This window comes from Lolium rigidum, chromosome 3, assembly GCF_022539505.1.
Source record: "Lolium rigidum isolate FL_2022 chromosome 3, APGP_CSIRO_Lrig_0.1, whole genome shotgun sequence".
NCBI classification, from domain to species: domain Eukaryota; kingdom Viridiplantae; phylum Streptophyta; class Magnoliopsida; order Poales; family Poaceae; genus Lolium; species Lolium rigidum.
In genome coordinates this window covers 143,533,715-143,547,869 of record NC_061510.1, presented here as the reverse complement: position 1 = coordinate 143,547,869, position 14,155 = coordinate 143,533,715, and the positions used below count along the sequence as shown (strand labels likewise).

General features: G+C 40.3%; 1 protein-coding gene, 1 long non-coding RNA gene and 1 other non-coding gene across 3 annotated transcripts; 2 read left to right on the top strand and 1 right to left on the bottom strand.

Moving 5' to 3' along the window:
• The first annotated feature begins 257 nt into the window (after positions 1–257).
• On the top strand, positions 258–2,078 carry LOC124698340. The gene is made up of 3 exons (XR_007000937.1): positions 258–408; positions 796–855; positions 1,468–2,078. It is a non-coding gene; the product is annotated as an uncharacterized LOC124698340 (long non-coding RNA).
• A 2,865-nt stretch (positions 2,079–4,943) lies between these two features.
• On the bottom strand, positions 4,944–5,654 carry LOC124695603. The gene has a single exon (XM_047228430.1). The coding sequence runs from the start codon at positions 5,652–5,654 to the stop codon at positions 5,136–5,138; it is 519 nt and encodes a 172-aa protein (XP_047084386.1). The 3' UTR covers positions 4,944–5,135.
• Positions 5,655–6,480: 826 nt separating this feature from the next.
• On the top strand, positions 6,481–6,552 carry TRNAP-UGG. Its single transcript has one exon. It is a non-coding gene; the product is annotated as a tRNA-Pro (tRNA).
• Positions 6,553–14,155: the final 7,603 nt, after the last annotated feature.

The window sequence follows — 14,155 nt, the reverse complement described above, 5'->3', positions numbered from 1 at the left end:
TCACTTCGTGGAATTAGGCTACAAAAAGCATGTTGTTCATCATAACTTATGGCTAATGACCATATATTCAGTTGACACTAACTCTCGGTTATGACTATCATAGTGACAATCTTCTTTCCGAAAATGAATGCGGTTTCTGAATTGTACATGATAATAGAAAAATCTGAGGGTCTTCTCTTTACCTAGTTGGCACATCGTTCCTGAAGGAATATATGTTATTCTTCCTTCAACAATATTCCGGCATCACATTCTGCTTTCATGAAATGGGAAACTTTCCAATTTCTTATGTTTCTGTTTTCTGCAGCTGATGTGGTTTCAAGCTTTGCGAAGGACGCTTTCTGAGCTTAATGGAAACAAGGGAAAACTTAAGTATGATACTTTGAAGAGATAGGCATCGGCAATTCCACGGTCTGTTATGATTTCACTTATTTATTAATAGCAATTGTTCATGAGTTAATTTGCATTTTATTTCCTTTTTTACACCAAGTCTCTGTAATTTCCTTTGATGCAACTGCTGAGTCAAACTGGACTACTGTGACTTTTGGAATTTGGCCCTATCCAAGTACATCCACCATATCAACAACAGTGTTAAGCATCCCGCTGTCATCTTTAGTCTCCTTGGTTATACAGTAGTCCACTCTCCATGTGACACCATCGCTATTTGGGACTTCTTATTTTGAAATTTTGATGTTTCCTGGTGGAATAACAATTATACCTCCACAAAATGTTTTTGTCCTTGGGAAGCCTGATGGCTTATTTAATTTCTCGTTGAACTTTCCTATTGGCGTTGTACAGGACAAAGTGGGCGAATTGAAGGCCCAGATGAAATCCGGCTTATTTCTTAACAAACTTGAGGTGTGTGCTCCTTTGCCTCTAAACTATCTGTAAAGCATGATTTATGTAGCATCTTCAGTATTGCTGATATAAATTTTCATCAAAACTAAGTTTGGTGACTTGATCAATGCAAGTCGGTATTATTTGGAGAGGTCATGTTGGACTATATACTTTCTATAGTTGTGACATTTATGGCGCATAACAAGAAATCAATATTTAAGCCATTGTCCTGACTAATGAGCACTGGAACTCAAATGTTCCATAAACTAATGTAGATCATTAATGTGGATCCCCTAGCTATTATTTGCTGCTCCAGATGTCTAGCTCACCGAGACACTGACAATGTAGGATGTAACAAGTTACCTTATCATCAATTTTGTCTCACCGATAACATCTGTGCTACTGTTTAATAAATTATTCAAGTAGTTTCAATGCTGGATAAAAAACATGCTTCTTCTCTGTTGATTTCCATGCTAGTAAATACAAAATTTTAACTCTGCTCTGCCTCCTATTGCTCATGTTAAGACTAGAAAGTGCAATCGTATGCAACCCTTTATGTGCCAAGCTTACAAATATGTTTTAGAATGGATGAAAATAAACATCCTTTGTGTAACCTTTTCTTTCTGAATGCAGATCCTACATGTTACGTTGATAAATCTCGATGGTTCAACAGCTGCCCGTCCTACAGTTGTTCAAACATCTATTCTCCTTGCTACTGGGGCAGATAACAAACCACCATCATCACGAAGATTGAAACAGTTGGCTCAAACATTAAGAAATTCTTCTTCAAGAAACTTGGGTTTGAACCACACTCTGTTTGGGAGAGTGAAACAGATTAGCCTGTCCTCTTATCTGCAGCATTCACTAAACAATGCTGGCAGTGCTCATCCCCCAAGCCCAGCTCCAGAACCTTACAATCAACCCCATTCAACTTATCCGGGTGATAATGACAACCACCATCACCATGGTTACCACCATTAGCACCACCATCACCACCATGATTCTTAGTTATCCGGGTTAGCAGCATTTGACCCCTGCCCCTGCTCCTGCTCCTATGCACAGCACACCAATTTTTGTGAGTTGTGATTCCAGTTGTGCACACAAGAAAGACAATGGCAATGGAAAGCACCGTTCAGGTCCTCGCATGGATCCTCCACTATGGCCTATGGCACCTGCAGCATCTCCAAATAGTTACGAAGCTTCAGGTCCATATGTAGACCGACCAGCATTTCATTCGATGATTCCATCATCTCCACTTCCCGCTGTAGTTCTTCATGCAATGCCACCAAGTGAGAGTGTAGCCTCCCAACAAGTATCATTAATATCACCTGCACCATCTACCTATGAGTAATTTTTTGTACTGATTATTGTTGATATGTCTATAACTCTCTAGTGTTTATACATTTCACAAGGCAAATTGTTTGAATGACTGCACTTTTCCTAATAGGTGGCTACAAGATATAGCAGAGTGCTAGAGCCATTGATCTGAACATGAATATTATGTTGCATTGGTAACTTTCTTGTGTAGCTAAGAAAACATTTGGTATGTTATGCACTAAACTGACTTCTTATGTCGTGTTTTTTGCAACCAGCTGTGTTGTGCCTGCACATGTCGCATCTCTTCTGAGTTTTCCAAAACAAAAATGAAAAAAAATCATAGACATAATTTGTATTGTATCTTGTTCACCAACAAAAAATCATCGAAAAGTATGATGATTTGTAACTTCTGCAAAAAAGAAATAGATATGTGAACAGCATCCTTTGCCATTTACACAATGTTTTTTTTGCAGGCACAAATTGTTCGTACTTTTAATGAGATATTGTAGGCGCACTAGATGTAGCATAATATATATACCCATAAATTCATACCTTTTGAAAACATAGAAAAGCTGCATGCAAAATGGGGTGCGGGTGCAGCTAGCTGCAGATTTCCTGGAACAAATGATAGAAATTTGAAGATATGCAAACAACAGAAGCTTGGACCACCAGTTTGCAAATGAACCTGGCTAGCAAAAAGTTATTGATAGCCGTCTTTGGCAATTTCTTAAAGGGTGTACATATGCATGTACAGTGTAGCAGAGGCTAGAGGGGGTGTATTTGTGGTCAAAGCCATAATGACGGCAGGCCCTAAGTGCACTTACTTTCCCTGAGTTGCTTTGTACAACCATGCGCATGTCAAATAAATAATTGCGCCATTGTTAAGGTTTTAAGGGGCAAAGATCGAACTCTTTCAGTTTCGTATTATCATGGTGTCGTATTATGTTGTAAATATAAAATTGAGAGTAGATGGGTCTGTTCTAGAACATAGGAAACAGAGATGCTCTGCTAGATTTGTGTTTACGGTTAAAATACCTGTATAATTTGCTTTAGGATGTAGTCTTGAGTAGATTCATCCGGGACAGAAACCCAGGTGTAGTCACTGTTTCGCTGATGCTGAAAATTGGTGGCTTTCTCATGCTGGATCCCCAGTACCTGTATACCTGGAAGTTGATTCTGCATTTGTATGCTGCAGGAAATTGGTGGCTTCCTAGTATTTTGATTCTCCATTAGTGTTGGCTATCTTTCCACTTCAGGTACAAAGTTTGACTACATCGTAGGCAGGTCAAATAACCAAACCTATTCATGGGCTGTCATGCAGTTATGCCTTAGACAGTAAAGTAAAGCAGGACAAGCAAACAGATTGACAATCAGTTGAAATTAACCCAAAAGCGTTTCTTTTGCCCTGGATGTGTGCTATATCGTATTTTCTGATGTGCAGTTGCGATAACGAGTAGATCCTATTGGTTGACAAAGCCATTGAAGCAACTATGGAGAACTTTGTTTCAGGTAGTGGGACACTGGGAGGCTATTTCTAGGCAAGAAGAAGGAAGGTGCAGAAGGAAATGTTGCGAACTTATCTGAAGGTCCATTTCAGTGGTAAGCCATCACAGAAAAAGCATTGCAAAACTGGAATGACAATGACACATGCTATCAGATAGAATAAAGGGGAATAAGCCGTGTTGGCTCTGCACATATATCTTGAGAAATGAAGTCTGAACTCAGCGATTTCTTCTTGTTGTCTCGTCACATGACCGGAAAACAGTTTTTAGGGCGGGGCAAGCGATCCTTTACCATATCAGCTTAATCTAACTCCTGGTGTGGCTGATGAAAACCCTCCGTGACGATCTGTTGTTGGTGGCACACTGTTGCTTCTCTGACTTGGTTTAAACTTTCTAGACCAACACAATCTTTTCGAGTTGCCAGTTCATATCAGTCGAGTTATTAGCTGTGAACTGGACATTATTTCCAACCGAAGGCGATGTGTACCCGCCCACCAGGTGTGACATCAAACAGATCTGCTGATTTGTGCATCTCTGCAGAAAGAACCACGAGACATGGATAAAGTTTTTAACACTGTTTGTCAGTTGCAAATGCCCAGCACTGGGTCCTATGCTGCCAGGGGAAGCAATTCTATCTCCCTTTTTAAGAGCACAAGCAACTCTCGGCATGCTTTACTTTGGGCCTATTAGTCTGTTACACGTGCATTGATTATAGTATACTATACGAATGCTGCTTTCTTTCTTTGCTTTTGGACCGGTTGATACTCTACAAGGATCTGTAGCTAATATTTGCCCCATTGGCTTGTACATGTATAACTTCTAGAATGCCTGCGATTATGAATTATTAGGTACAGGTCACTGATTTGTGAGTGGATAACTAACATGGTTATCCACTAAGCCAAAAAAAAAACTAACATGTGATTGGATGGTCAGGAGGGCGGTGATACCTCAGTCAATCAGAGATCAAACCCCAGGCTTATTTTTTAAAAGTTTATTAAAGGTGGAATATTCAGTGAGGTGATATTTCTGTTGATGGTTAGACGATTGTGGAGACTTAGTCACTCTAAAGTCCATCGGATGTCTCCCGGAGGTGCTCATAGAGGTAGAAGATGCATACGTTTCTAGGGCGGTTGAGTGTGTGTAAGCATTTATAAGAGTCTAGACGTAATGTGTTTCTAAAAAGAAGTAGGATGTAAGTGTGTCACAAAAGAGAAAAAAATTGTTAAGAGTATAGACAAGTAGACAACGGTACTGTTTCTGGACACACGCACTACAAATCAAACTTGAGCAACTAGGTCACTGGCCACTTGCACACGCACCAAATTACAACTTGCAACGTCGTCCAAAGTACAAACTTTGTTGCTCAAGATGGTTATGGTAATCATAATTAAAGAACACGCGCACGGCGCACACGCAATTGCGCGGGTGGCACGCCATTGAATTCGTCACGCATTCCTGTCGTCGTTGCTGTAGCATCAGCCGTCAGGGGTAGCCCGAGCCGAGACACTCCTCCCAGAACTTGCGATCCTCCTCCTGCCGCCTCGCCGCCGCCGCCTTCGGGTCGCCGCCGTCGTCGTCCCTCTCTTCGGCGTGGTTCCGCGTCGTCTTTCTACCGGCGGCGTTAGTTGCCCATGAGAAACATGCGCTGCTGCTGCTGCTCTGCTGGCGCCACCAGACGAAGTTGTCGCTCCCAGCAGGTTCGTCGTCGTACTGCCCCCCGCTGCCTTGGCTTCCTTCCACGCAGCTCCCGCAGCCGTCGTCGTCATCGCTGTCATCTTCAACGAGATCGGCGTGGATGGCCGTGTCCGCCACCTCCGTGGGGCAGCCCGACTCCGCCACGCTCTCCTTCCTTCCATGGGCGTCGGCCGTGCGACACCTTGCGTACGGCGGCGACCATGGCAGCGCTGCAGCCGCCGCCGCTGGTGGTGGCGGAGGTGGTGGCGGTTGTTGGGGAGCTAGGTGCGGTGGCCGCACGGTGGCGGTCGGATACGGAGAGGCCATTGAAGAGGAAGAGCTTGAGATTACTCGTTTTGTTGTGCGAATGTGCATATAAGTAGTGGGAAGCAGAAACTGGGCGGGTCAATTCTCACAGTCGTTTGCGCAGAGACGTGCACGAATCTGTACATTGCAAAGTCTCCGCACGAAGGCGCGCGGGGGCAGATATGATGACAGATGCCTTGGAATTTTATCTGCTGATGCATGATGTACTATGACGATGCTTAGACGATCATGTACATTTGAAGTAAATATATATCGTCTACTAGCACCTTTTTCACCACATAAAATGCGCACCACGTGCTTGGTAAAGAAGCTCCCCAGAAGTACAGTACTAGCTCGTGTAAAAGCACGTAGCTTCAGCTAGGTATACATTTGCACATGAGACATCCTAGTCTAATTACTAATAGTGGCCATGGGTCTATAAATTATTGGATGGATGGATACGCAACTAGTCTGCCGATCGGGTGACGCAGACTGGCGCCAGATCTGGTGCCCCCCTTCTTCTAGAAGGCGAACCCTGGTTTGGCATGTGCTTGAGCGAAGGCATTGCCCTTCCTTCTACTACTTGCTAGCAGTACACTGTGGCACGGCCGATGGTTCATCACTTAGCTATGTGTCTACACTGCTGATTTTGATGCATGCCTGTTTTGTTGGTGTGATTTTTTAATTCCTTTTTTGCTTTGAAAGGCGGCGTGCAAGTTCGTCTGCGTGCGTGAAGATTATTACTGGAGTCTTCGTGAAACAATTCATCCGTACCATGGAAAGCGATAAATTGGATTATAGTCTCATTTATTATAATTACTGTTAAGTGACTATTAATATCATAACAGGGCATTTGGTCTAGTGGTATGATTCTCGCTTTGGGTGCGAGAGGTCCCGAGTTCGATTCTCGGAATGCCCCATTTTTGCATTTTATTTTTATTTCTAAATGCTTGAAAGTTGGAACTAAAGCTTTCCTCCGTGCAATATGACACAGTACCAACCCATCGACCCCGACCCAACCAAGCTAAATCGATGAAATTGTTTCTTTTTCTTTACATATAAATGGCTGAAATTGTTACTTTCCCATGCCCACTAATGCTCCTGTTTTTTTTTTAAAGAAAATGGTATTTCTACGTTTCAAAAAACACCAAAAAATACCGTATGTAACTACATTATAGCATATATGCCAGAAGTTTTTTTATTAAATAATTTATATTATGGGTTACATAAAAAAGACAAGTTTAGGGTAAAAATCCTTTTTCATCGATATAGCCATAATTTTGTTTTTTCTGCAACCCAAAGATAACTTTGTTTACCGAAACTTTGCACAAGTATACAAAACATGTTTACGATTTATATATCTCTACTACTTAAAAAGAACGAATGTGTTCCCCCTTCTCCCCATATTTCGTCGTCCTTTTCGTCGTCCGTCCCACCATCATTTTGGTTGCCAGTCCCACCAATCCAGCAATTGGAATCACGCATTTAATCACGCTGCAATCCAGCAATTAGAATCACGCATTTAATCACGCTGCAATCCAGCAATTGGAATCACGCATTTAATCACGCATTTAATCACGCTGGGCTACTTTAGGAATATAACTCACGCTCAGGTATGTAACACCCTGGAATCACGCATTTAATCAGCCTGGGCTAATGCTACGTAATTACAGTGACCAAGCTAATGGTAATCTCACAAATTACCTTCCTCCGGTATGTAATATCACCTTCCCACAAACGCTACGTAATTGCCAGAAGAAAGCAGTCATATAAAGGGTACACTTGGCTCGGGCTAGAGATCTCGTGTATCTCGAAGTTCAACCTGTCCCTCCCGAATTTCATTGAGTCACAAGGCGGATCATCAGAGAAGTTTAGGGAGTTCAGGTATGTAACACCCTCTCCCCCTCTCGAATCGGGCATGCTTTTTTCTGGATTACAATAAAAATTAAACTGCCTTAGCATTACCACGAGTATCAGAGATACATAGATTTTGCAATGGTAAAAACATCAGTAGAACAATATCCTACCATTTTGATTTCCCTTATTCAGAGAATGAAACTCCTCTCGTTCTTTGTCGTGTTCTTCAACTATTAAAATGAAACATCAGTAGAACAATGTCCAGCAATGCTTGTTAAGGATGGAGGGAACAAGAATTACCTAGGGCTAACCAAGTATTACCCGCAACCCTAAATTTGCAGTATTGCACACAGATGCACTCGGCGGATCTTAGTAGGGGGCTAAACCAGGCCATGGCCCGCCCCGTATTCTTTCAAAAAAAATAATATACCAATCCATTGGTAGCCTAACAGTTAAAACCCAGTTAATCACCTGCACACGCCCAGGACCATCGTCGATTCAGCCATTCTCCATATATCATGGTTGTGTTGCGCTAGCCATTGAGCCACTAGGTTTGGAAATTCAGAGGCCCAAGCAGACAGGGATTCAGTGAAAGGATTCGACCAGCGGCTGCCGATCGCCGTAATCTCACATCGTATGCCCAATTGTCCAAGGGTTGCGATGCAAGCACTAGCCCAAGTTCTAGGTGCCGGGCAGCGTCAGGTGCAGAATTAATCAAGCACATTATTGGCATAGGAGGTGGACTGGCTGCTGCAAAATGGAATACTTTCTAGATTTTAAATTTTGAACGAGCTAATTCTCCAGGTTCATGGAAATCTATTCAGGGCTATGATAAATTTGTACCTAAACTTTCGCTAAAGTTTGTCAGCAAACTCACCACAGTATCACACACTCATTTCAGTGATTTCAAAGTAACACATAGAAATTGCACAGACCAAATATTCTACCAAGAAACGAACAAGCCTCAGTTATACCTTCCAAGATCGATCATTGGTCTAGGATTCCAGGTAACCTGCTTGGCCTGCAACAATTTCAACTGACCTTGTAAAATCAAGATAATCTCAAGACTTCAGAGATACAGTGCGTGAGGACATGGAAACAACCCAGCACGGGCAGCTAGACTTAATTTACTTTTTTACCTTGGGGCGAGTACAGTGCGTAAGTACTAGAGATACAGATACGTTTCTGGTCATACAAGAAGTCAAAAACTCAATTGATTTTATTACCTTGGGTGCTAGACTTAAATCCACAAGTCTTCTAGCAATCTTCGGTCGCTCTTGCCTTGATCTCAGGAGTTGTCCACACGACAGCCAATGCTTATTTAAAATTAACTATAGCAGAAGTAACCTAGCTCAGGCTGAAAAAGAGACGAGAGTACATGGTGAGCAGCGGAAGAGCAAGGTAAGAATTGAAAGGCTCTCAAGAATCTGGTATGTACGTGCAAGTACGAACATCTAGACAGGTTACTTAACATCCATATACAGATAAAAAGTTTTAATAAAATGTCCTAACGATTCCATATACAGATAATAGCTTAAACTATGACTAAAACTGTATTCTTGCATCATGCTTTTTCAGAGAAAATGCGCTTATAAGAATACAAGAACTATGCTACTGAACTTTGTTGAGGAATTCATATCAGAGCAACTAACCATAGAATCAGACCAACATATAGATAGAGTAATACCATTAGGAAACATTAATTTTGGAGTGGGTATACTCAGAGCTGTAATCCTGGCTGTCGAAGGCCATCCTCTGGAACTGCCTGATGTCCACCGGATGCACGCCCGGCCGCGGCCGCCTTGATAACATGGCACATCTCCACATCGTCAAAGTTTCCGACTAGGGGTAAACTTACGAATTAGAGAAGAAATACAACAGTACAAATTAAACTATGCAAAAACTAATTCATCATGTTCCTAACTATCTTATTATTTTTTAACTCCATGACTACCTTTCACATATGTGTTCAATTGATATTCAGATGGGAGAGATTGTGGAAAATGATAAGAAAGAGAGTGAATCAGGAGATAGCGCTCAGGTAAGGCAATTCATCATCTTTCTTATGCTCTTTTTTTTAACTCTATGATACCGTTCAAAAATGATATTAATGCATGTCAAGGCAATCATCATCTAGATGACTATCTTTACTATTTTTTTTTTAACTCAATGACTACCACATGTTCATAGGTGAGCTCAACGGATGTTCAGGGTAGTACCGATGCTATTGGCAAGCGTACAATGTTGCCGCCAACATTTACCGGTGGTCCACGTGACAAGAGGCGTCGCTACATGGGTGCTATGGCCTTGGTGTGCAAGTACGGCAAGCGGATAGATTTTTCATCAATGATTTATAATAATTAGTTATTCCTATATGAAAATGGGTTTCTATAAAACCCTACGTCTCGGAAGGCAATGAGTACATGAGATGGGTTCCTATTCTCCTAAACAACAAAGACTCATATATGGTCATGGATTATTGTTAGAACGGAATACTTTGTAATTCTTGTCAAGTACGGGATTTGGCTTATAATATTTTTTATTCCTGCGACACATTATAAAAGGAAAACATGCATCAATAAAACTTAACCTTGTAGGAAACACATGTGAGTAAAACTGGTAGAGCTTCCAAGGCAAAAATAGCCAATACGTGGACTAAGACAATAGGCAAAAATAACCTTCAACATTTTATACTAAGCAAAAACCGGCATACAATAATAGACAAATTTAAACAAAATAAAATATTTGTAATAAAGCATCTCATTTAATTAACCCAAAATTTATATGGATCAAATCAATGCGTAAGTCAACTCGACCCAAATAGTATCTCCGGATGCTCTCATTTAATAACCCAAATAATATCTCCGGTTGCTCTCATTTAATTAACCCAAAAATTACGTGGATCAAATCACTGATTAATTCAACTCGACCCAAATAGTATCTCAAGATGCTCTCATTTAATAAACCCAAAATTTACGTGGATCAAATCAATGAGTAAGTCAACTCGACCCAAATAGGATCTCCGGATGCTGAAATCAACTCGACCCATAAATCACGCTATGGATTTGGTGATTATGTAATTACTTAATTTACGATAATTGTGCACACATAAAAATGGTATCTAGAGATACCTAGCATCCTGCTATTGTAATGGTAATTAAAACATCTACCAAAATTGCGATAAGGAAGCAGGCATATAAAAAGTACCCTCAAGCACAGCCCGGGAGAGATCTCATCTATCCAGATTTTAACCTGCCCATTCTTCAAACAAGTTTTCAAGGGACATCAAAAGTCGGACCTGCAGAGAAGTTCATCTCGTTCAAGGTATGTAATCAAATCTCTATAATACAAGCTGACGCACCATCGCCCTCTCTCCATTCATTTGTGCTGTTGTAAACCAAATGTACACCAAGTAAAGTTAATCCTAGCACCATGTAATGGCTTTCATGGTCTAAATATGTTCATTAGCCATCTACTGGCTTTCATGGTCTAAATCTGTTTTTTAACTTAAGTGAAATTTAGATGTCTGATTAGCTGTATCATCCCCTGTTTGATTCGAAATTTCAAGAACAGTCATTTGGTTCAAAGCCAAACTGGGACTATATGTCTGCATCTTGACTAGGGTAAACTTAAAAATTATACAATCTACTTAGACATCTAAATTTCCATTACTACGTGTCTCAATTTTTTAAAATTCTATAATTGAGATGCAGCAATTATTGTAATTTAATTGCTAAATTAGAGAATATGAGTCACTATTGTTTGTTGCTGCTCTTGTTTGAGAGAGAGATGAGAGAGCTTGCTGCTGCTGCTTTACCATTACTATGAGTAGCATATTAGAAGGCAATGGTAAATACAAGAACAATATGTCTTTGGCAACAAAATATTATGATATATTAAAATTATGGATACAACTGCAGCTGTTTCTACTCTGATAGTAGGCATAAACCAGTAGGTCGTATGATGTTTCTACTCTCTTCCATGTTCAATTTATTGTTATATGCATGTATGGAATCCGACCTCTGATACAATCCCTTACTTTTATGCGAAAATTACATCTGCCACTATATAAAAATAAATTCATCATATTGCTGATTAACTTTTAAATTTTTAACTCTATGACTACCTTGCATAGATGAGCTCAACCGATGTTGAGATGGGAGAGATTCAGCTAACTGATATGAAACAGAGTGAAACGGCATCCATCGCTCAGGTAAGGCAATGAATAGAAAATGATGTTATTGCACATAGATGAACTCCATAACTACCTTTTTAACTCTATGGCTACTGTTCATAGATGAGCTCAATCGACGGAGAGGTGGGAGAGAGTAAAGAAAATGTTAATAAACAGATTGACATGGTAGGCAGCTCTCAGGTAAGTGAATTGAATAGAATGTTGCTGACTAAGTTTTTTTTTAAACTCTACTACCTTTCATAGATGAGCTCAACCGATAGAGAGATGGAAGAGATTACGGAAGATGATAAGAAGCTTGACGATATTAAAAAATACATCATGTCTTTCCCTACAACGACCAAGTTGGTCCGGATACATGACTCATGCTTAAGGCGCAGTGATTTTGAAGAGTGCTTATTTCCAAACAATGGATGGTTGGATGGAGACGTGAGTAAATTTATAATTTGAAGAGTGCTTATGTCCACATTATTTCCACATTTACTCAGAACATCATGTAATTATTGTAAATTAATGTTATAATTTGACAATTTTTTCTTTGATCTTACAGTGCATTAATGCTTACACTTACTGCTTGAGGGCGAAAGAACACCTAATCAATAAGGCTGGTGGAAAAGTTTGGTATGAAAGCACACATATTTCTCAATTAATGCGGAGAGATGCCAACAATAACATAAGCGACAAAGATCGTGATGGTATTATAAAACGTGTGCGTATATACCTAGAACATGACATGGTAAGTTCAGCATAATTTACCGAGTTCAATTTAGTTTTAAAAATACTATTGCTACCACTTACTTTTTTTGTGATCAGATTTTTATACCGTTTAACGAAAATACAAATCATTGGGTTTTCTGTAACATCGATGTGCGCAACCGCCGTATACAAATTCTTGACTCCTTTGGTTCAACAATAGACCGCCCCGACTTACAACGGACGGTAATCACTTTATACTCTCATATTTATCATTATAATTGTTTGTGAAATAACGTCTACCTTTTATATCACCATGTCATTTCCTTTTCTATTTAACAGCTACAAGGTCTTCAAAATCAGCTTCAACTTGCTGCTCAGATGAGTAATTTTAATCTAGGTGAAAAGTGGCAAGACCTGGAGGTAACTACATGGAAGTGGGTGGAGTGTATTCAGCAACCATTACAGACAGATAGGTATGTTACAGCCGTATTGCCTTTTGGACTATTCGATAATTTCGTCGATTGTAGATCCATGTAGACCAACATTTTTTTACACTATTGCAGCTCATCATGCGGTTTGTTTGTCCTCAAACTCATGGAAGAGTGGACAGGCCAAGAACTAGCTCATCCTGTAACTCAGGTATTTGCACAAGGATTCAAATATTATATTATAAGTACGAAGATCAATTCTTCCATGAATTAATTATACTCCCTAATTTGCAGAATGGACTCAAACTATTCAGGAAACAGTTACCATTTATCCTACATAATACTTCCTTGAATATGTTAAAAGGAACCCCGGAGTTTGCACAGCCTGATACGAAGGGAGACCCAAGTGATATCCTCATGTGGGACAGTAATGGTCCTCCTCCCACTGAGTTTACACAACTACCTCAGGTTGCCAATACCGTATGTAACTACATTATAGCATATATGCCAGAAGTTTTTTTATTAAATAATTTATATTATGGGTTACATAAAAAAGACAAGTTTGGGGTAAAAATCCTTTTTCATCGATATAGCCATAATTTTGTTTTTTCTGCAACCCAAAGATAACTTTGTTTACCGAAACTTTGCACAAGTATACAAAACATGTTTACGATATGTATATATATATATTTTTTAAAACTTAAAACTACCATTTTCAATTCCATCTATATCTTCTAAGAATAGCCTATCCCAAGCCTTGGTAAAAGAGGAGGATTGTAATCGGCTTGGCGAGTCAAAGTAAAAAAAAAACTAACCATTCCTACACATGAAATCCAATAAAAATTTGTTGGAGCGTAACCCTCTCACTAACGTGCAATATTGGAACCAGAGGGTGTTAAACGAGTAAGGGCCGCGTCGCCACCACCTTAAGCCTTGTTCGGCAGAACAGGTTTTAAGGGGAATTAGTATCCCCTCAAAATTCTTCCGTTCTAATCCCTACAATCCCATCTCTTAAAAACTTCATTCGGTAGGTAGGGTTTGATGCGCATATTAAAAATGGTATTGCAAAGCAATAAAGCTCATACACCATCTGTCTGGATTTAGATGAGGCAACCCCAGTACAAACTTATTTTTTGCAAAAAAGGTCCTGACACATTTTAAAATCTTACAAGATAGTCCAGAAATCAGAAATTGGAAATATAAATTTTCCGTGTCCGACCTCCCCATCATCCGCCGAAGTCAGGGCCGGGCACAAGGAGGAGGTGGAGACAGGAATCGCGCCTGTGAAGGTGCCAGGCCGAGGCAGGAGTCGTGCCTGGCCGAGACCGCGAGCCGCGCGTTATGGAGCT

Coding starts and splice junctions, on each gene's coding strand:
- LOC124695603 (XM_047228430.1), bottom strand. CDS start 5,654: ATGGCCTCTCCGTATCCGACCGCCACCGTGCGGCCACCGCACCTAGCT.